The sequence below is a fragment of the Tachypleus tridentatus genome, chromosome 13, assembly GCF_004210375.1.
Source record: "Tachypleus tridentatus isolate NWPU-2018 chromosome 13, ASM421037v1, whole genome shotgun sequence".
NCBI classification, from domain to species: Eukaryota; Metazoa; Arthropoda; class Merostomata; order Xiphosura; family Limulidae; genus Tachypleus; species Tachypleus tridentatus.
In genome coordinates, this window is record NC_134837.1 from 56,717,918 (window position 1) to 56,739,634 (window position 21,717).

Here is a 21,717-nt window from a genome sequence, read left to right on the forward strand (position 1 = left end):
CTGTTCTTCTATTATGAAGACTAGTTCATGCAACACCAGTTTTTTTAGTGACCCGTGGAAGATAACGACTACTTTTGTGGTTCGTGTTCATATTGTTATAACATTGAAGTAGTTCTCTTGGTGACCCATGTAAGATAATGACTGCCAATTTAGTGCGTGTTCATATTGTTATAACGTAGAGGTATTCAATAATTTACTCTATGACGTGTATGGCAACTTCTTGTGTGGTTGTTGTTCATTTTGTTGCAACATAAAGTGCTTGCTTACTTTAATAAAAAGGTTCGGATGATTAACGTTTATTAAAAAGTAAATTTCAGAATGTGTTTTTAAATATAACAAACAAGTAACGAGTACTGAATAAAACCTGATTTGTTCAAATTAAAACCACGATTTCACATAGTTGGTTTAATCTGGAGATACTAAACAAAATGGATGGAATCAACATTTATGTTACACGGAATGGAATTATAAAAGAAAATTATTCAGCAATGGGTAAGCATAATTTTGAGAAGAATGACATATCATATATGTATAGTTAAGACAGTATACGTACCACAGAAGGTTCAGAACCTAAAATTTCGATTTCATGACGTACGTTACAGCGTATCAAAACTCGATACAAACGAAAGCTGGACTATATTAACATGTTTGCATGATGTTTTCTTGCCATTAAGATTTCTATTACGTGCTGTGATTGGTACTGAAAAATTTCTGAGCAATGTTTTCATCGGGAGACTCCACCCAGAGCCAAAATGATTCACAACGGGAGCTCTGTGATATATAATTTCTTTTTAGCCACCCATAACATGTACTACTTTTATATCTAAACTTATTATAATTACACAATATGTAATGAACTACACGCTAATACAGCATTTGACAGGAACCTAAACTAATGTCGAGTTGTTCAAAAAGCGTTTGAATGAGCGATATAACTAATAATTCGTGTCCAGGGTGTTTTCCTGAATACATAAAATAATAATTAGGGTTAGATCACGAAAAAGAAATATCGTAGCTCGAATGTTATTGTTTGTTTTATTTTTAATGGGGCAGCAACGACGACAAAGAAAGATGTTTTTTTCACTGTTGCTAGTTCGACATTATGCGTTTTATTCCTATTAATTCCATATATTACCGCTTGAGGCGAAACTGGAGGTCTTAGTATCAGTTCCGATCCTGTTGTTGCATCAGTAACTCCACTAACAAGTATTTACGTCACAGCGTGTCCTTTGTTAGAGTGTTATTTCACGCACTTTGATTTGTTGTGCACTGACCTTACTCTTTTTCTATTCCGGAGATCGAGGTGATTAGCATGATCTTATGGCTATGTTCAAAAATGCCTCAAAGGGAAACGGTTAAACTAATTACATCAACAAACTAATTACATCAACAATGTAATTCCAGATTAAAATATTGCAGATTAAACTGCCTGAGTTAAGTTTCAGAATCATCAAAAATAATTGGATGTGATTAGTAAATAATATCAGATGAACTTAGAGGACTCTTGAAATGATTACCAAATGATCTGACATTCAACGATATCACTTTTACTCTCTGCACTGTATTGAAAGCTATCTGCTTATTGAGCACAATTTGTTACTCTTGAGTTTATAATTGTTAGTTACACCTGACCTAACCTATTTTATCAAAACTGATCTGACTGGAAAATCGAAAGTTGATATTAAACGATTTTATTTGACGTTACTAATTAGCGATCCGAGTAAAACGGTCATTATTCAGATAAGTGTTAATAATCATCCCTTTTCTGTAAGCAGTTTAGAGATAACGCAGGTGATTTGGACAGAGTTAGAAATCTTTATTCTGTAGTCTAGCACAAAACAAAACAAAGTACGACTTATGCAAGCCATAATCTGCTATGGCAGATTTAAATATCTGCTTCAAGGTGTATTGGTAATCTGATATGAAACAGACAACTTAAAAGACGGTAGTCTGGTATAGGAAATAATGGCGTTATTCGTAGCTGGAAGTATAAGTTAGATATCAGAATAGCTCAATTATATCGCAATTAACATGTTTTAAAAGACACGGATCCTAAATACCATATATGTGTGTGTGTGTGTGTGCATGTGTGCGTATATAAAGTTTTCTTTTCATATTTGGCGTAAATATCAATCATTTTAAATTCAAGTAACCTTCTGTGTTTCTACCAGTTACCATAGTTATAATAATATCTTTAGAAACTATATATATATATATTCCTATATAAAAATAAGCCTCTGAAATTTGTGGGTTTTTTACAACTTTAAAGAATTGTTTTCCTCCATTATTTTTAGAGTAATTTCCATTATCTTCCTTTCAGTCTAACTGAGACACACACAGGTAACGCTATGGTTTTGAAACGGTGGTTTTCAAGCTCGCATGCAGTATGCCAACGCGACACCTGCTGGGTTAGGAAAGGATCAAAGTAATAGTGAAAATACGCTGTTTCAGTTGATAGCCGCGTTATTTACTGAACTAACATGCAATGGGATGATATAAAATCATGTTGAGGTGGTGGCAGTGTGTCTGAGCGGCACAATGACCAAAATTTGTCGTTCTCTGACTGAGGCGATTGGTATAGTGTTGTGTGAGTTGTTTTTTAAAATGTAAATATATTATGAATAATAAGGGATTCCTTATGTGTTTGTACCCATTAAGTAAGGATAATACTAGTTTGTTTAAGAATAATTTATTTATTTATACGTTTTTTACAGTTAATTTAAATAATTTTACATTTTAAATATTTGTTTTATGTATTATACGTAACTTGTACTTTAGCAACAGCACTTGCTGAAAACGATGGTGCAACTTCAACACCTAACTTTATGCGTTATTATTAAGAATAGTATTAATCAGTTTAAAGTGTTCTGGTTTCTTTGGGTGATGTTATATAAATGATATAGTATTCTAATAGTAGTTCTCGTAATACCTAACAAATTGAATGTGCCAGTTAGAAACCGTTTATTTATATAAGGACGTATAAATCTATACTGCTTAACGTGTGAAAACTGTGACGTTGAAGAACAGAGGTGGCTCAAAAACTTTATGTAAAGTTTAGAAATAAAGCTTATTATCCTTGATTTTAACACCGTAGGTATATTTCTCATTTGTTTTACTAAAGTACGAACTGTTATTCTGTGATCTCTTTTTGGTTTTAATTAATGAATATTTCGTCGAAACTTTAGCACCATATTATATGGTATCTTGGCTTGTACAAAGCAAAGTGATCTGTTATTCTACGTATTCCATCTACTTGTTTAAAATATATACAGTATTAAGCAAAAGTATTAAGACAAGATAATATTTTGTTATTCTTTCAATTTTATTACAAAATGTAAATTTTAACCCTATAGTAATGTTTCACTGATTCCTGTTAACAACTGAATGAGCCAAGATGAGAATATTTATCACTCTTTAGAATTCCCGTATACTTGTGCCAAAGGCATGTCATAAGTGTCTTGCTTGAATGAACATACTGATCAAACTTAGGGTCCGAAATAACTGTCATCGTATCCCATGCAATATATTAACTATATAGAAAGAAGCTAGCATATGGTACCAATATATGTTAAATTTAATAGCAGTCCACAATTAAACCTCGAGAAAAACAATAAATTTTGTTGTCATGCCACGTCCACTTAGAGAATTGTCAGTAGAGCAAAGGGTTTGCGTAAAAGCTGTACATCAACTGGTTGGACTCTCCAACAAATTGCTGCAGACTTGAAATGCTACCCATACACTGTCAAGTACACCCCAGATCGTGAGGCCGAGACAGGTATATTTAAATATAGAAAAGGAAAAGGCAGAACACTTCAATGATACTGATGTTAAAAAATCTGCGTTAATGCAGCCTTCTGGACAGAAGGAAGACTATCATTGATCTCAAGCATGAGATAAACAACCACGTACTAAATGACAGAAACGTGTCTAGATGTACAGTATCACGAAGACTCAACGAGAATGGCATATTTGGTCGTGTAATGGTTAAGAACCCTTACTTCAATCTAGAAATAATGTCAAGAGACGGAAATATGCTAAAAAGTACAAAACTGGACTGTTGACGATTGGAAAAGGGTGTTATGGACGGATGAGTCCAAGTTTGAAATATTTGGTTCAAAGCTTAGGTTGTATGTCCGACTAAAGAAAGGTAAAAAAATACTTCAGTGCATAGCACCTACCGTGAAGCAAGGGTGATGCAATGTGATGGTTTTGGGGTGTTTTTCTGCTGAGGCGACAGGAGATATTTGCAAAACAGATGGAATAATGGACCAGTTAAACTACCATCAAATACTGATCTGTCATGGTGTACCCAGTGGTTTGTTTATGATTGGTAAAGGATTCTACTACCAAGAAGCAATGACCCCAAATATTCATCCGACCTGTGTAGAAATTAGTTAGCTTAGAAAGAAACTCCTGGAGTTATTTCAATAATGCAATGGCCCCCTAGAGTCCCGATCGCAGCCAAATTTAGCAGATCTGGGATTTGATATATCAAAAGCTTGACAAATTAAAAGTTACTTCCAAAGAATCGTCATGGGAATGTATTAGAGACATTTGAAGTAAAACCCCAAAGAACACTGATTAAGTATGTTATAACAATGCTTGACTGTCTGCAGTTATTAAAACAAGCAGGGGGACACAAAATATTAACTGTTTGCTGAACTCGAGTACTCCCACCGAGTTTCTGTTATACTAAATATGAAGATTAATAAAATGTTGATGTTTTACCTGTGATTTACTTTCTACTGTTCTCTGATAGGAGCCTGAAATCTAATTTTTTGACATTGTCTTAACACTTTTGTACAGCACGGTATGTTATTTTTAGATCGTGGTCTCTCGATATAGGACATTTGTTTGTCGTTCATTATAATAAGATTGTGCATAATACAAAATTAAAGACAGTTTTTCTTCTCCCATTTTCATTATAATCCAAAGTGTCTGAAAGGCAGAGGTGAAAAGTAAATTGACAGTTTGACAAAAGACATTCTGTAAAGTGTGTGAGTAGCTTTAAATTAAATATATTTGTTTGGAAGTCGGTAAAAATAGTTTTAGAGAGGCATAAAAATACAAATCCGTTGTTAACGGTGCTTCATGACCGATTTGTAACATTTAGTTGTAATTAACAAGAATAATTTTCATCTTTATTTGTGGCTGCTATTTGCCCCCCCCCCTTCCAATAAGAAACAAACAAACCTTGTTTTATTGTAAGGCTGTGATGTAAGCCCTTAAGACTGCAGCTGAGCAGTCAAGGTTATATACACATGAGAAGGTATGAAAAAAAAAGCAGCAAAAACATTTTGACAGAGATCCATATAGAGACAGCTGTCTCGTGGTAGTAAAAAGGTAAGAAAAAAAGCTGAAGGGTAAAGTTATAAACTGTTAATGTAGCTTACTATAATTAATATAAATACTACTGCCAAAGGTGTTCTACCCCTTACGAACCTGCAACTATAGAATTAAACGTGGTTTCATATGAACATATTTTTGAAAGTAAATAATGTATAATGTTACTCGTAAACGACCAGCCCAACCATAAACAGTGAACTAACACTTGACTGATATGGATAATAAGGTCGTAAAGTCTGAAGTTCGTTTTTCATAAGAACCGGTAAAAGTGGTATGTATATTATTTTTTCGCATTTCAGTAAATATTTTATTACGTGTTTAAGCTAACTGTTCGAATGCATGATAATGAAACTTCTAGGCAGGAATTCTATTTATTCTTTTTTTGTTTCATCAAGACACACAATAGTGTGTTGTGCTGCCGAAACGACCTGCAAGACACAATGTGTGTTATGAACAAAAGTAATAGTTTAGGAGCTTTCCACTTTTACTAGCTCGGACTGTGGTAGTCCAAACTATCGTATACTTTCAGAGGCTATGCTATACTGGACTTTTATTTCAAAGTAAACCACTGAGACGTACACGAGATGTAAAATCTCCAACTTGGAATTTTTTTTATTATTTTATTTGCATCGAAAGTACGGAAATGTAGTTAATAGAAAAACCTCGGTTTATATTTATGATTTTTTTTTTCAAATATGGTACACTTATAAATCTTTACAGCCTAGAATTAGGAGTTTCATGTGGTGTAAATATAAGTCACATATGCAAAGTTATTTAACAACAGCGGCTCATATTTGACCAAAACGTTTGGGCACGCCTATGCAAAAAGTCACACGAACTATCGGTCTCAATTTCTTTATACAGTTTCACCTAAGAGTAAAGGTGGACCCTTTTTAATTTTTTTGTCATTACGGTTAAATACGGTTGATTTAGAGTAGCAAAACTGTGGGGTGAAACCACGCGTCAACACACAAGTATTGGTTAGGCCAAGCAAAGTAGATTAAGAGTTTGTAGTTTAAGTTTTCAAAAGAATCATACTGGTGGATGGCTATTATTATTTATTCTTTATTGCCAACCTTGAAGCAAATATCTGTTCAGTTTTTGAAATTACGTTAATTAAAGTGATTTAGCATCACGTGAGATTATTTTAAGCAATCCACGTAAATAATGGTGCTTGATACGTTTTTACCGAGTATATGTGGATGATGACATGAAACTGTTAATCTGTATTTCATGATTTCACTTTAAAGTAAGTTATTAACATTGTTTTAAAGAGGAAAACTATCACCATATATCTCAAAGAACCTGGTTGGTTCTGTAAAGTATAGTTTTTTTCCGAATAATAGGATTGCGATTCTAACACTAATGTTGGTTACTATCGAGTATAACTTTCTTACTGTGGTATGCTGGTGTGTACTGACAAAAAGTCGTGATATATAATCAAAAACATCTTAGGTGTTAAACAACAGGTGCGACCAGAAAAAGACTGAAAGTGCGACTTGAAGGAATGAAGTTAAAATTGGCGGTCAAATTGGTACATTTATAGCTTTTATAATAATTTTACAGCAAATATTCGTTAATTAACTAGCCAAGTCGCATATTTTGTTTAACCCCCAATCATGCACCAATTTGAACAATCAGTTAGACAGTTTCTTACAGAAACATTTGCTTATCGGGATTTTCAGGCAGTTATACAGTTTCTGGCAGAACTAGCTGCCTATCAAGATGTCCAATCAGTCATAGTTTTTTAAAGAACCAGCTGCTTATCGGGACGTTCAATCAGTCATACAGTTTGTAACAGAATCAGCTCTCTTTCGGGATGCCCAATCACTTGTACAGTTTCTAATAGAACCAGCTGCCTATCGGGATGTCCAATCAGTTGTACAGTTTCGTAAAGAATTAGTTGGCTATAGGGATGTCCAGTCACTCGTATAGTTTGTAAAAGAACGAACTGACTTTTGGAATGTCCAGAACCAGCTTCCTGTCGGGACGTTCAATCAATTGTACAGCTTCTAACAGAACCAGCTGCATCTCAAGATATCTAATCAGTTGTACAGTTTTTAACAGAACTAACTGCCTAGCGGGACGTGCAACCAGCTATACAGTTTGTAACATAATCAGCTTCTTGTCAAGATGGCAAATCAGTTGTACGGTTTCTGACAGAACCAACTGCCTGTCAGGACGTCCAGTCAATTGTACATGGTTTATAGAAGTACACCGAACTCCTTACTATTATTCGTTGCTCTTGTCTAGTGACAATTATTTCGTTGTCCGCGCAAGACTCACCACACTTCTTTTAATACTTAAGAGTACATAAACATAACTTCGTTATTAAGATAAACACATTTCATGAAAATGTTAAGCATATTTTTATTCATGCATAACGACTTTCACCAAAAGATTGTAAAACATTTTACGTGAGCCGTTTTATTCCTTGAGGTATGTTGGCCATAATAAATGTGTGCATATATATACACTGCTGGCCAAAATCTTAAGGCTAATGAACATAAAGAAAAAACATGCATTTTGCATTGTTAGACTCAACCACTTATTTGAGTAGAGCTTCGAAAGATGAAAATAAGAAAAAAAACTTTTTTAGCATTTAATAGAGAAAATGTGAACACTATGAAATTAGCCTAAATACTAGCTGGTCAAAAGTTTAAGACCATACTGAAACGAAGCGTTAATCGGTAAACACGTAACGAAATTTAGTCATTTGTGTTCAACCATTAGCGTTGTCAACATCTCCCACTGACATCTCCTGTGCTACATTGGGTAAAAACATGGCAAAGGCTAACAAGTTGACAGAGTTTGAACGTGGCAGAATTGTCGAGCTGCAAAAGCAAGGTCTCTCTCAGTGTGCCACCGCTGGTGAGATTGGGCGTAGTAAAACTGCTGTTGTAAATTTTTCAAAACACCCTAAGGGATACGGAACAAGAATTTCAAGGGGTTGGCCCAAGAAAATTTTGCCGGCGTTGAGCAGGAGGATTCGACGCGTTGTCCGGCAAGACACCAGCCGATTGTGGAACCAGGTTAAGGCCCTTATGGACGCAAAATGCAGCTCAAGAACAATAAGACAGCATCTACGAGCAAAAGGCCTTGAAAACCGTAAACGTATTCAAAGGCCACGCCTCGTTCCACACCACGAAACAACTCGGTTAAACTTTGCTGAGAAGCACCAAACGTGGGACATAGAAAAGTGGACGAAGGTTTTGTTCTCTGATGAGAAAAAATGTAACCTGGATGGTCCAGATGGCTTCCAACGTTACTGGCATTATAAGGGTATCCCACCAAAGACATATTCTACATGACACAGTGGAGGAGGTTCCATCATGATCTGGGGTGCTTTCTCCTTCCATGGAACAATGGAGCTTCAGGTTATACAGGGGCGTCAAACAGCAACTAGCTACATTGGCATGAGAGCATCCTTATTGACTGAAGGTCTTCGTTTGAGTGGAATTGACTGAATCTTTCAGCAGGACAACGCAGCAATTCACAATGCCCGCAGGAAAAAAGACTTTTTCTTGGCGAATAACGTGATTCTTTTGGACCATCCAGCGTGTTCGCCCGAACTGAACCCCATTGAAAATTTTTGGCGGTGGATGGCAATGGAAGTCTGTAGAAATGAACGCCAATTCCAAACAGTGCATGATCTCCGTGAAGCCATCTTCACCACTTGGAATTACATTCCAGCCAGCCTTCAGCAAACGCTTATATCGACCATGCCAGAGCAAATGTTTGAAGTTATTTGCAATGACGGTCGTGGAACTCACTCCTGATACCTCTTGTTGGACATTTCCTACCCTGTTTAGTTCTAATTTTTGGTATGGTCTTAAACTTTAGACCAACTAGTAATTAGGCTAATTTCATAGTGTTCACACTTTCCCTATTAAATAATATTTTATTTTTATTTTCCCTTTTCTTATTTTCATCTTGCGAAGCTCTACTCAAATAAGTGGTTGAGTCTGACAATGCAAAATGCATATTTTTTCTTTATGTTCATTGGTCTAAAGATTTTGGCCAGCAGTGTATATATTCCTAGAGAATATTAATACTGATAGTTATTTGTAATAAATTACAATATTTTACCAGTAATTGTTAAAATGCTGATACACAATTTAATGGTTAAAGGATTTAATAAAAAAAAATTAAGTAAAATTATTAAACAGTTCTCTAACAAATATAAGACTGTATTAAATAAATATAAAGAAATGAAAATTAAAGAAATTTTACTGAAAACTTTGGTCATTTAACACATTGCCACTACTTTATGTGGATGTACACCTTACTGCATATAAAAGCTTGTTTAGAGCATGATAGTTACAGTGGACTTAAAGGATGGTGGTTGGAAGTTATACTAATTAATTTAGATAACTGGATGGGACCTTTCATTAGTTAGTTAGCACCATTAGATTCCATCAAGGAACATAGGGCCGCAATCGCTTGCGGATTCTTCAACAAGTATTTAAGTGAGTAGGTTGTTAGCCTACTGCACCGAGCCGTCCCTAATTTAGCAGCGTAAGACTAGAGGAAAGGCAGCTAGTCATAACCACCCACCGCCAACTCTTAAGCTACTCTTTTACCAACGAATAGTGAGATTGACCGCAACTTTATAACGCCCTCACGGCTGAAAGGGCGAGCATGTTTGGCGCGACGCGGGCGCGAACCCGCGGCCCTCGAATTACGAGTCGCACGCCTTACGCGCTTGGCCATGCCAAGCCGGGACCCTTCATACTAGTATAATTCGTTTACTAGGCTACCAGTTAGTGACTTTCTACCATAATGGGGGCTGTAATGCTAACCTCAAGAGGTAAATTTATTTAACTTATTTACCCCCAAATGGTTTGGTTTGTTTTGAATTTCGCGCAAAGCTACACGAGGGCTATCTGCGCTAGCCGTTCGTAATTTAGCAGTATAAGACTAGAGGGAAGGCAGCTAGTCATCACCACCCACCGCCAACTCTTGGGCTACTCTTTTACCAACGAATAGTGAGATTGACCGTGACATATAGAGTCCCCACGGGTGAAAGGGCGAGCATATTTGGTGCGAGGGGGATTCCAACCTGCGACCCTCAAATTACGAGTCGAACGCCTTAACCCACCTGGCCATGCCGGACCAAATGAAATACTATTTAATAAGTTTGTCCAAAAGTTCATGCAACTTTGTGAAGCATCGCTATTGTAAGAAGGAAAAATGAAGGGATATCAGTCACACTAAGTGGTTGACACTAGATGGAAAATGTTTCACGGTTGAAAGGGCGAGCATGTTTGGTGTGACGGGGATTCAAACCTGCGACTCTCGGAGTACGAGTCGAGTGCCTTAACAACCTGGCCATGCTGGGCAAGCAGTGAAGGGTGATATAGATGTGGGATGTTGTGGGCTTGAACAGCCACATTTCGCTCTCCTAACTTCTATTTCTATATATATTATTTTAATTTTTATTGCTATTCTTTCACTTTATTTTATTTATTTATGTGAGACTGACGAATTCAGGTTAAGGCTGATAGACGATTTATCCCCACCACAATATGGGCCCTTCTTCCTCAGGCACTTCCAAAACCTAGGGTACATTTTATGTCTCACATTATAGCTTGTACCCTGGGATCCTTTCAATTAGTGCATCGTTTATTTTAATTTTATTTTTGTTTAGGCCTGATTTGGTTATAACAAACTAAAGCATATATATATATATATATATATATATATTTAAAATTTATCAAGCAAAAAAAGAAAAACACGCCAAAATAATTCAGTGTTAGCTTCCTATTGAGTTAACAGTTGCTAGTTGAAAGAAATTTTGTCTTAAGCTCTACAAGGTAAACGAAAAACATTGCTCTTTTTCTGTCAACTACTTGTTTTTATCGATATTTCAAATATTGATAGTTATCTTTGAAAATCAAAATAGTTTTTAAAATAGTGTCACCCATTTCGCTATATTTTTACCTTTTGTCCATCAGTCACGAGTTTTCCTTGATTCATGTATATTATGATTATAGTTGTATAACTTGTTGTTTTATTCTTATACTTGTCTGAATGTATAAAATGTCATTAGTTTAACATACTTCAATAGTATTATTCTTTATTTTCAGAGTGGGATTATTAAGAATACTAGAAGCAAAACTCATCATAAGAAAATGATATCAAGTCTCATCGCCTCTCAAGCGGGGGCGCTTTTGTTTGCTGCAAACATTATAAATATCATCCAGACTTCGATTGCCAAGTCATCAGTCTCAGGTCTCATTTTACCTGACATTGTCATTGAAAATCCAACAACGATATTGGAAAAAAATAATGATCTATGTTTAGCGGAATGGTGTGAAATTAGAAACTCGTCAGTAAGTGGCCCCTTGCGTCTGCGAGGTGATTTATGGATTGTACCACTTATTATTCTGTCTTCTTTAAATATTGTTGTTATAGCTTGTTTCGAGGCATATGTGTTATACAAAGCCCATGGAACGGCACCAAGTCGAAGACACTTGTTTCTTGGGCAGATGTTGCTTCTAGGTTTGTTTCTTTGTTCAATCACTGGCTTTGCTTTTGTACCGACAGCCCACACAGTTACTTGTACTTTGATTTGTATATTGCTAGGACTAGCTTACACTTTGGTTTTTGCTACTTTACTCGTGAAACTTGTATTTCTTCTCAGTCTTCAAGCTGGTATTTATCTTCCAGCCTCTTACCAAGGACTATTGCTCTTCTTCATTGTTATTGTGCAAGTGGTGATTAATGTGCAATGGGTCGTGCAACGTCTTCCAGGAGTTGTTATAAGCCAAACCGCTTTGCTCACTTGTGACATTAGTGTTGTTAAAATGATGCTGACTCTTATTTACCCTATGTTTTTAATTTTCTGTGTTACAATTTTGTCATTTAAAACCAGAAGAAACCGCGAGAATCACCGAGAAGCCATGTTTATTGCAATTGCAGTTGGTTTCACAATTCCAGTTTGGATTATCTGGATATTAGTTGCCATAGCGACCGAACCATATTATCATGATGCTTCGATAGGATTTGGGATCATTTTGAATGCCACCATAATATTCCTGGTAATGTTCCTCCCCAAAGGACGTCAATTGGCAGCCATGGGACGGGAAGGTCTTTACTCAGAAGACCGAAATGCATTATCTTCACAGAGTTCTTTAGTTTGTACTCCTTCCTTTCTTCATATTGAACCACCAACAATTCCATTAAACAAAAATTTTACGCTCTTCCAACCAACTACCATCACCAAACCAGCAACTCCAGGTAGGTATTATAAACTAGTGTGCCTTCTATAGAGTAGTTTTTAGATATTACCTAGTATCTATTTTTAAATACTGAACTTGACCTGACTGAAAAAAACTTTATTTTCTTTAATTCATTATAGCTTTTAATAGGTTGAATGTATAAAACTTAAACATCCTGTTAACATCCCTTATATTTATAGTACGTGACGTAAGATAAACCATAGAACGTCGTTATATTATTCTTTATTGAGGGAGGAGGGTTTATGTAAACTTGAATGGGAGTAAACAATTTTTGGTGCTTAATGAACTGCAACATACTTAGATATGGGAAGATGTTTGTAACTAAACAAGAAACTTCAGTGAGGTAGACCTTTAGGGGTGAATTGGATATCATACTATAGCTTTTGTGGTGTACCAGGCCTAACTTAAACGTTATAACTCCTCAAGCAAACATCAGTTGTCTTTTGTTCTAGGGATATGAAAATTTAAAATACAATATAAAAATAGTGTAAATTCCGGAATAATATCGTTAAAATTGTAAGTGATTCGAAGAACAAGATAAACTCTTATCAACCGGGTCTTTTCGTCAAACGTATTAAAAACATACTCGGACGTAATAGCAGTTCAGTTTGTTTTGAATTTGCCTTAATATAGCAGTGAAAGACCCACCATCAATTTTTGGACTACTTTTTAACAATGAATGGTAGGATTGATTGTCACATAATAACGACCCTGTGGCTGAAATGGCGAGCATGTTTGATGGAATTTGAACTTTAGATCCTCATATTGCGAGTGTTGTACCCTAATCATCTGGCCATACCAGGTTCCATAACAGAAGTAATACATGTCGAGTTAAAGAGTTTAGTGATTCACCTCTGGCAAAGATTATGTATTATCATTAAAATAGATTCGTAAATTTTGTAAATGCTACATTTTTCATTATTTCAAACAGTACTGTTGGGCTGTAATCATGTGCAACTTTCTGAAATATTGTTGTTTTGTCACGAAGACAGGGAATAGCCAATGATTTCAAACTCTTTTTCGAAAGTACTATCTCTTACGCGAACAACTGTTTGGTAGTAATGTGTATTTATTATATTAATTAAAAATGCCAACATTCGTGGGCGAATGCAAGTCTTCACCACGCAATCCCAACATAACCACGTTTGACATCAGAAAAATCATAAAAAACAGAAAAATTGAAAACTGTCTTATCACTATTTAGGGCTTGCAAGAAGCTGTTTTTGTACCCAAGTTCCACGTAAGTTGGTTGACGAAAACCAGAAATTTTACTTTCCTCGTTGAAACATTGAGCAGTATAAGAAATTTCAAAACCTGCCTATATCTATGTTTTGGATCTACAAAAAGTATCTTTGTACCGAATTGTATGTAAATTGGTCGAAGCAAGTCTAAGTCATTGACTTATAGATTTATTTCACCTTTTGATCCTCCCCAAAAATGAGCAAAATATATATTTTATGTGTATATATATATATATATGTGTGTGTGTGAAATCTGTAAATAAGCATCTTTGTCCAAACCCCATGCAAATTGACCGAAATACGGCAGAGTAATTCAAAAGATCGTAAAATTTTGCTTTTTGCGGCATCTTGACCCCCTATAATTACTAAAAATGACCAAGTCCACCATTATCGTTGTCAGTCTGTGAGGACTATAGAAAACTACCTTTGTACCAAATCCCATGTCAAAATACAGCTGAGTGATTGATCCAAAACCCCAAGATTATGATATTTTGTGAGCTATGATCTCCACTCACACAAAGACTCAAATGGACAAATCCAACTTTTTTGTAAATCAATGCGCTTACAGCGTCACAATTTATATCTGTGTTATTTTGTATCTTAATTGCTGTAAATATGACTGCATAGGAGCCCAAAATATACATTTTTGGGTTGATTGACTTTTGACATCCATATAATTCTTTAAAGGAATTAAATAAAATCTGAAATAAGTTTCTCGGCGTATTGAACAAAAGGTATAACCCAACTCGTGTTTTTATGGCAAAGCCACATCGGGCTATCTGCTGAGCTCACTGAGGGGAATCGAACCGCTGCTTTTAGCATCGTAAATCGGGAGCAGTACTAGCGGTGGGCTCAAGTCAATCTGCCAATAAATAAAAGAATAACGATCAATCTGAAACTGTTTAAAGTAAGAAGAATGAAAGAAATAAAGAAGAAGAAACAGTAGAAAAACAGTATGTCTCTGTCGTGGAGTCAAAATCCGTCGTCGAATATGTTCATCTCTGCAGTTGTAAAGGCGTTATAATTTGACGATCAATTCTCTATTCGTTGGTAAAGAGTAACCTTAGAGTTAGCGATGGATAATGTTGATTGACTGTAATTCCTTTGAGATTAGGAACAATAATCCGTGATGACGAGAAAACCCACTTGTAGAGAATTATATATTTAAAAACGTCTGGTTTGGGTAGAGAAAGCACTAGTGAACCTGACGATGACTGAAGAAGGTCGAAACGTTGTTCACTCCTTTACTAGTCCTTTCCATACTCATATCAGCCGTTTTTAAACATATAAGATTAGGGACAGTTAGCACACATAGCTGCCGTGTAGTTATGCGCAAAATGTAACAAACAGACTGTTTATAATTCAGTGTCACAACCCATAACAAATATTTAATTAAATTAATATTATGAGAAACAATGCCCCCTTTCTCCCTTTTGTTTCTATAAGTAGCTCTGAATTGGACTATTTTCTCTCTTTGCCCTCTATATATTATGTGTTTAAAACTAGTCTACATTCTAATAGTGTACAGTATGTCAGTATCGGTTATTTTAGAAATGCATGAATACCAATATACCACCCTCTAAGTCCCTTATTTTTAAACTTAATGTTGTTTTGCGCTAAAATCAACAAATAAACGATGATTTAGTTTGTAAGCTCTTAAATTGTAATTCTAATTCAATATATCCGTAGGTGCTTCACGCATACCATAACTTTACAGTTCAATCTTATTTCATTTGATCAAATATATATTTGCTGGTGCAGTGATAAAATAATTTTGCGCTAAAGGCAGTCTTTTGTTTTACATTTTAGTTATTTTCGGCCATGGTAAATAAAGCGAAAAAGAGGACTACTGGCGTCTTTTTATGTTTATTTTTTTCCAGTTTGCTCCACTCCTTGCCTTAGCTATTGCCATTAGGCTACGATACAAAACTCGTTTTCTTGTGGAATTTTGGCGAAGGATGTAAACATTCAGTGACCACTTTATTAGGTACACCTGTCCAGTACCGGGTATAACAGCCTGAATTCTTTGCGGCACGAACTCGACAAGGTGCTGGAAACATTCCTTAGGGATTTTGGTCCATGCTGATTCGATAGCATTACGCAGTCCCTGAAGATTTGTCGGCCATACATTCATACTGCGAACCTCCTGTTCCACCTCATTTCAAAGGTGCAATGTTGGATTGAGATCTGGGGACTATGTATGCAACTGGAGTACACCGAAGTCACTGTCATGTTCACGGAACCAGCTTGAGATGATGTGTGCTTCGTGACATGGTGTATTATATTTCTGGAATTAGCTGTTGGAAAACGGGTAGACTGTGACCATAAAGGGATGTACATGGTCAGCAACAGTGCTCAGGTACGCTGTGACATTCAACTGATGCTCAGTGGGTATTAAGGGAGCGTAATGTATGCCAAGAAAACATTCTCCACACCATTACACCACCATCAGCAGCCTGTACCGCTGACACAAGGCAGGATGGATCATTGGATTCATACTGTTTACGCCAAAGTCTGACCTTACCATCTGCATGTCGCAGACTAGGTGACAATTTTCAATCTTCAATCATCCAGTTTGGTGGTTCCGTGTCCACTGTAGCCTCATCTTCCTGTTCACAGCTGACAGGAGTAGAACCCGGCGTGGTCTTCTGCTACTGTAGCCCATACACTTTTAGGTTCGATGCGCCGTGCGTTCAGAGATGCTTGAATACCACTGTTGTAAAGAGTTGTTGTTTGAGTATTTGTGCCTTCCTATCAGCTTGAACAAATCTGGCCATTCTCCTCTGACTTCTGTCATTGACAAGGTTTTTTTTCGCTCACAGAACTGCCGCTCACTGAATGTTTTTTTGTTTTCACACCATTTTATGTAAACTCCAGAGACTCTAGTGCGTTAAAATCCCAGGAGATCAGCAGCTTCTGTGATGCTGGAACCCACAATCATTCCACGGTCAAAGTCGCTTAGGTCACGCATCTTCCCGTCTCTAACGTTCGGTCGAACAACAGTTGAGCCTCTTGACCATGTCTGCATGCTTTATATCAAAGTTCCCAACCTTTTGGCACTCGCAACCCTTATCTAAAAGTTTGAAACCCATGTGACCCCCTACTTAGGGCTTACTATCAGCAGCTTAATTTTTCTTTTATTTTCTGTGAAGGAGAGGGAAAGAAACATCTAAAAAAATATTTAAAAATTCTGTAATTATATATTAGCAAATTAAATCACATTGGTCCAACCTGAATTCACAAAAAGAACATATATTTCTTAAAATAATATTAACATAGGTTTGAACAGCTATCCAACCCAGCTAGTGAGATGCCTGATGTTGCATTTCAGCAGCAAGCTTTGAAATTCGTGGCCGAGCGTTTGTTAGAGCCAGTCTCATGTCATCTCCAACATCCAATCTGCTCCTATTCTTTGTTTTTATATTGACAAGAGTGGAAAATCCTGCCTCACACAAGTAGGTAGAAGCAAATGGAACAAGGACACGTAAAGCTATCATGCTGACTTTGGAGTATGACTGATACATAGCGCACCAGAACTGAGTCACGGATTTCACCTTGAAGAGATCACGAGCTGAAGAGTCGTTCATTAGATCCAGAAATTCATCTTGGATACCATCTGGGATGCTGGATACATCAAGTTCAGTACAAAATGGGTTCCTTACCAGGGCCTCCTGTTCCTGTGATAGCTCAGGGAAGTAACGCTCGACTTCCTTTTCTAGAGACTGAAGATGTTCGGTAATCTCATCCTTGAGGAACTGATCCAGTTGAATCTGAGACTCATCCATCACTCCACAAAGTTTTTCAAACATAGCGATGTTTCCAAGATTGGTTTTCCGACGCCAGTTCTGCAGTTTGGAAACAAAGGCCCGAAGACTATCTTGAAAAAGGAGAACATGTGTTTCCCTTCCTTGAAGCTTCAAATTGAGCTTGTTCAGCTGGTCAAAAATGTCGGCTAGGTACGCAACCCTTTTATTCCATGCTTCATCTTCGAAGTGAGCTACAAGATCTTTCCTTTCTTGAGTCTCCAGGAATTGCTTTATTTCATCTTTCATTTCAAAGACACGATTAATAATGTTTCCTTTCGACAACCAACGTACTGCTGTGTAGAAGAGAAGGACTTCGTGGTCAGCATTCATGTCTTTGCATAGTTCGTTGAATAGGCGAGTGTTGAGTGCTTGAGTCTTTACATAATTTACAATTTTGATTACAGATTCAAGCACTTCCTGCAGAGAGGCAGGGAGAGTCTTACTGGCGAGAGCATATCGGTGAATCATGCAGTGGATGCCCTTTGCTTGAAGTGCTAGCTTCTTCACTCTCGACTGGAATCCCGATTTCGATCCCAGCATAGCCGGTGCCCCATCCGTACAAATCCCACACACGTTTTCCCATTGAAGATCGTCGTCTTGAAAAACAGTTGAAACTTTTTCCATGACATCATCAGCATTTGTTGTGGTTTCTAGTGCACTGCAGAATAAGAATTCGTCTTTGATGTCACTTGAATTAATGTATCTCGCGAAGACAAGCAACTGAGAACATGAACTCTGTTGACTCGTCGAGCTGAAAGGAGAACAAAGGGGAACCCTTGGTTTCAGTTAAAACCTGTTCCTTCACATCCATAGACATTTTAGAAATGAGCCTCTGTAGAGTATTATTTGATAGGGATACTTGCTGCATCTTCTTTGCACTGGCTTCTCCAAGAATAAGATTTACTGCTTTCATCATGCAGGGTTTAAGAAGTGTTTCTCCAATCGTGTGAGGCTTTTTTTGTTTAGCAATTTCGAATGCAATCTCATATGAAGCTTCCACTACGGCTGCACTCTACTGCTGAAACGACCCACTTCTATCGATTCTTTGGCTTTTAAGACACCGTTAATGCCGTTTGAAGAAATCCAAACCCTTCTTTGCGTGTTCTGGATGTTTCAAAACACACTGTGGTTTCTCGATGCCGTCGTTGGCGAGCACAGTGGTGAAGCCAATGTTGAGGTAGCATTCTGAGTATTTGCGCCGTTTAGCCATGAACACAACTCACCTCTACTGCTTACTTATCTCCTTGTTAAAATAAAATAAAAATGTTGAATAATGAACGCTTTGGCAACTGTAGATCTTACACTGACTACTTGTGGGGGGTGCAGGTAGAGTAATGATGGGGTAAGTATTGGGAGGAAAGGGAGCGTGGCCAGTCGCGCGATTCGTCATCCACCAATCAGCAACGGACATGTGACTCACGTGTCGAAAGTGAGCAAACACACACTTAATCACAGCTAAATAAACACACAAGCATACGTACATGCGCGTGCACTCACATACTCGCTACTCACTAGTACACACATACATACATTTGCAGACACATGCACATTCACACAGGCACGCATACATACACATAATATCACCTAATTACATTGAACTAACGTAGCACACGTTTTGCTTTGCACCGAAACAAAAAAAATGTAAGAGCATGAAAATGTAATTGATGAAATAAAATTAATGTTATCCCAAGCTACTTCTAACAAGGCTACGCGATTCTCCTGCCAAGGCTTCGCGACCCTCTGGGGGGTCGCGACCCACCGGTTGGAAACTTCTGTTTTATATACTGAGTTGCAGCCACGTGATTCATTGTTTGGCTATTTGTATTATAGAGCATGTGCACCTAATAAAGTGGCCACTGAGTGTATATTTGTTTGTTTACTTGTTTGCTGACAGGAAAGTCGTTTAACCATTAAAGTGCAGTGAGGAGTGGGTCAAGGAATAAATGATGCAAAAAACAGTGAAAAATAAGCTTATTTTTAACTATTGACTGATTTAAAAATAGTTTTACGTTTTCTAGAATGTCGGTCGAAAAGTATTGAAATGCTTGTTTTAAAGGCATTTTCAGACGTCATTAAAAACCACTAGGAAACAAACAATGTTTTGAAATAGTGATGTGGTCATACAGTTATACTCACTGACGAATATGTCTTAAACAATTTAAGGAACATTATACAACTGTTGTTTAAGTATATTTTTGGATTACTGATACCTTGTTTGAAAACTTAATGGTGTATAATGCATCAGAACGAAAAAAAATATTACTGGAGCTAATAAAACGGTCATTAGAACATACTTCGTATAATTAAAACTAACACATGTTTAATGTATATAATTATTTTCAGGACGAAGTTTCTATCTACCGCCCCCTCCAGGACGAATATGGAGATATAGTTATCCAGTATTTCCACATTCAGCAAAATCGTCACCAGAGGACAGGTACTTTTATCCAGGAGAAGGAACTAAACATAGACATAATGTCTTTGAAAGCAAAGCATCATTTAACCCTAACGTAACGTTTTTCAGGGCACCTCTGTATTGAAATGACAGGAATGGTATACTAGATACTTATCTTCAGTGGAAAGTTTTGAGAAAATGTACATCACTTTTCGCACATAAGCCTATTTTGTTAATTTTTACAATGTGTACTCTACAAATATGAAAATTATATATACATATATTATTCAAAGTTAGACTGCCAGTAATTAAATATTTTTAAATTTTTCATTGCATTATTAATATTTGAGAATGAAAAACACAGAGTTTTAAGATTTAATCTTAGCTCTTAGGATGTCAAGTTATTTCTAACAATATTAGGTACAATTAACATAGGGTGGTCAATGAGTAACATTGACTAAAGGAACATTTATTGATAATACTGTTTTTTATAATGTAATTAGTTAAACTATGACTGAAAGAGAGAAATGTAAACAATATTAAAATTTCATTTAGTTTTATATCTCTTTAGTAATCAAATTTCAAGAAACATTTATTGAATGGTTTTCCCCAATGTAAACTCTGTGGTTTATGAATGTGATGTTAGTGTAGTTGTACGCAACAGTCGTTAAAGTACCAATTGAAACGTTCGTCAAAATGAACTTCATATTAAGAAAATAACTTTCAAATGTTACATGTATTTCGAAAGGTGTCCATTTTTCGGTGACCTTAACCACTGAGGAGGAGAATAATAAAAACGAACAAGACGTGGTTAAAAACATTTTGTAAAATATGGTTGTTCAACAGTGATTTCTACATTAAAATTGTGCTTTTACTTGATAATCACTAGATAAGTTTCCAATTAAAATGATGAAAGAGAGGGACTTATTACAAGAATATAAACTATATGTAATTTAAAATTAAACTCCTTTACTATTAGCCCCAGTGTGGCAAAGAAAACATGGTCTAACATGCCAACAATATTACAGTATAACGTTATTCTAAGATGTTTTGTATATATCTTTAAATAATAAAAAGCGCATGCATGTGATTAATGTAAAAACAACGTTAATTTTTGTAATCACATATAATACCAGTACTTTATCTAATTTCAAATAGTTTTATATTGATATATTAGATGTAATTAATTATCTTGACTTAAAAAGAGTTTTTGAGGGCTCTTACTTCCTATTTATCATTATCATTATTTTCTTATTGACTGATGTACACGTTTCCAGAGAAAACTATATAAACTTCCTATAATGAGATTTACTGTTTCTTATATTTCTCTCTTATCAGCCTTTTATAGCAAATATGTTAAGTGAGTAGTCAACTTTCAGTGAGTTAACCTCGTCTGGTGGGGAATAACGATCGTATATGGTTAGGTAAGAGCATATTAATTTTCACTGTGATACGAGCCTTATCATATTTATAAAGCCTGGTAGTGTTTCAGATTTAAAACATAGTTTACCAGAATTATATTAATATAGTTCATTATTCTCATCAAGTAACATTTTCGCGGTAATGACTATGTTTACCATATCCTGTTAGTTGTGGTCTCGAACTGAGTCCGCCAATTAGATTATTCAATGTATAACACACATATATATTACAGGTTAGACATACGCAATCTCGTTATATATTGA

At 36.2% G+C, this 21,717-nt stretch overlaps 1 protein-coding gene across 10 annotated transcripts in view; it reads left to right on the forward strand.

The window, feature by feature from the left end:
* Positions 1-20,358, forward strand: part of LOC143238544 (metabotropic glutamate receptor 3-like) — a 38,571-nt gene extending 18,213 nt beyond the window's left edge. For 8 of the 10 annotated variants that reach the window (XM_076478882.1, XM_076478878.1, XM_076478884.1 and 5 more), the window contains 2 exons: positions 11,436-12,588; positions 19,981-20,358. In XM_076478882.1, the coding sequence (XP_076334997.1) occupies positions 11,481-12,588; positions 19,981-20,177 (1,305 nt within the window). In that variant the 5' untranslated portion in view covers positions 11,436-11,480 and the 3' untranslated portion in view covers positions 20,178-20,358. Of the gene's footprint in view, positions 1-2,405; positions 2,588-5,440; positions 5,618-11,435; positions 12,589-19,980 lie in introns of those variants that run through there. The other 2 variants (XM_076478885.1, XM_076478886.1) reach the window with 2 other exon arrangements.
* Positions 20,359-21,717: the final 1,359 nt, after the last annotated feature.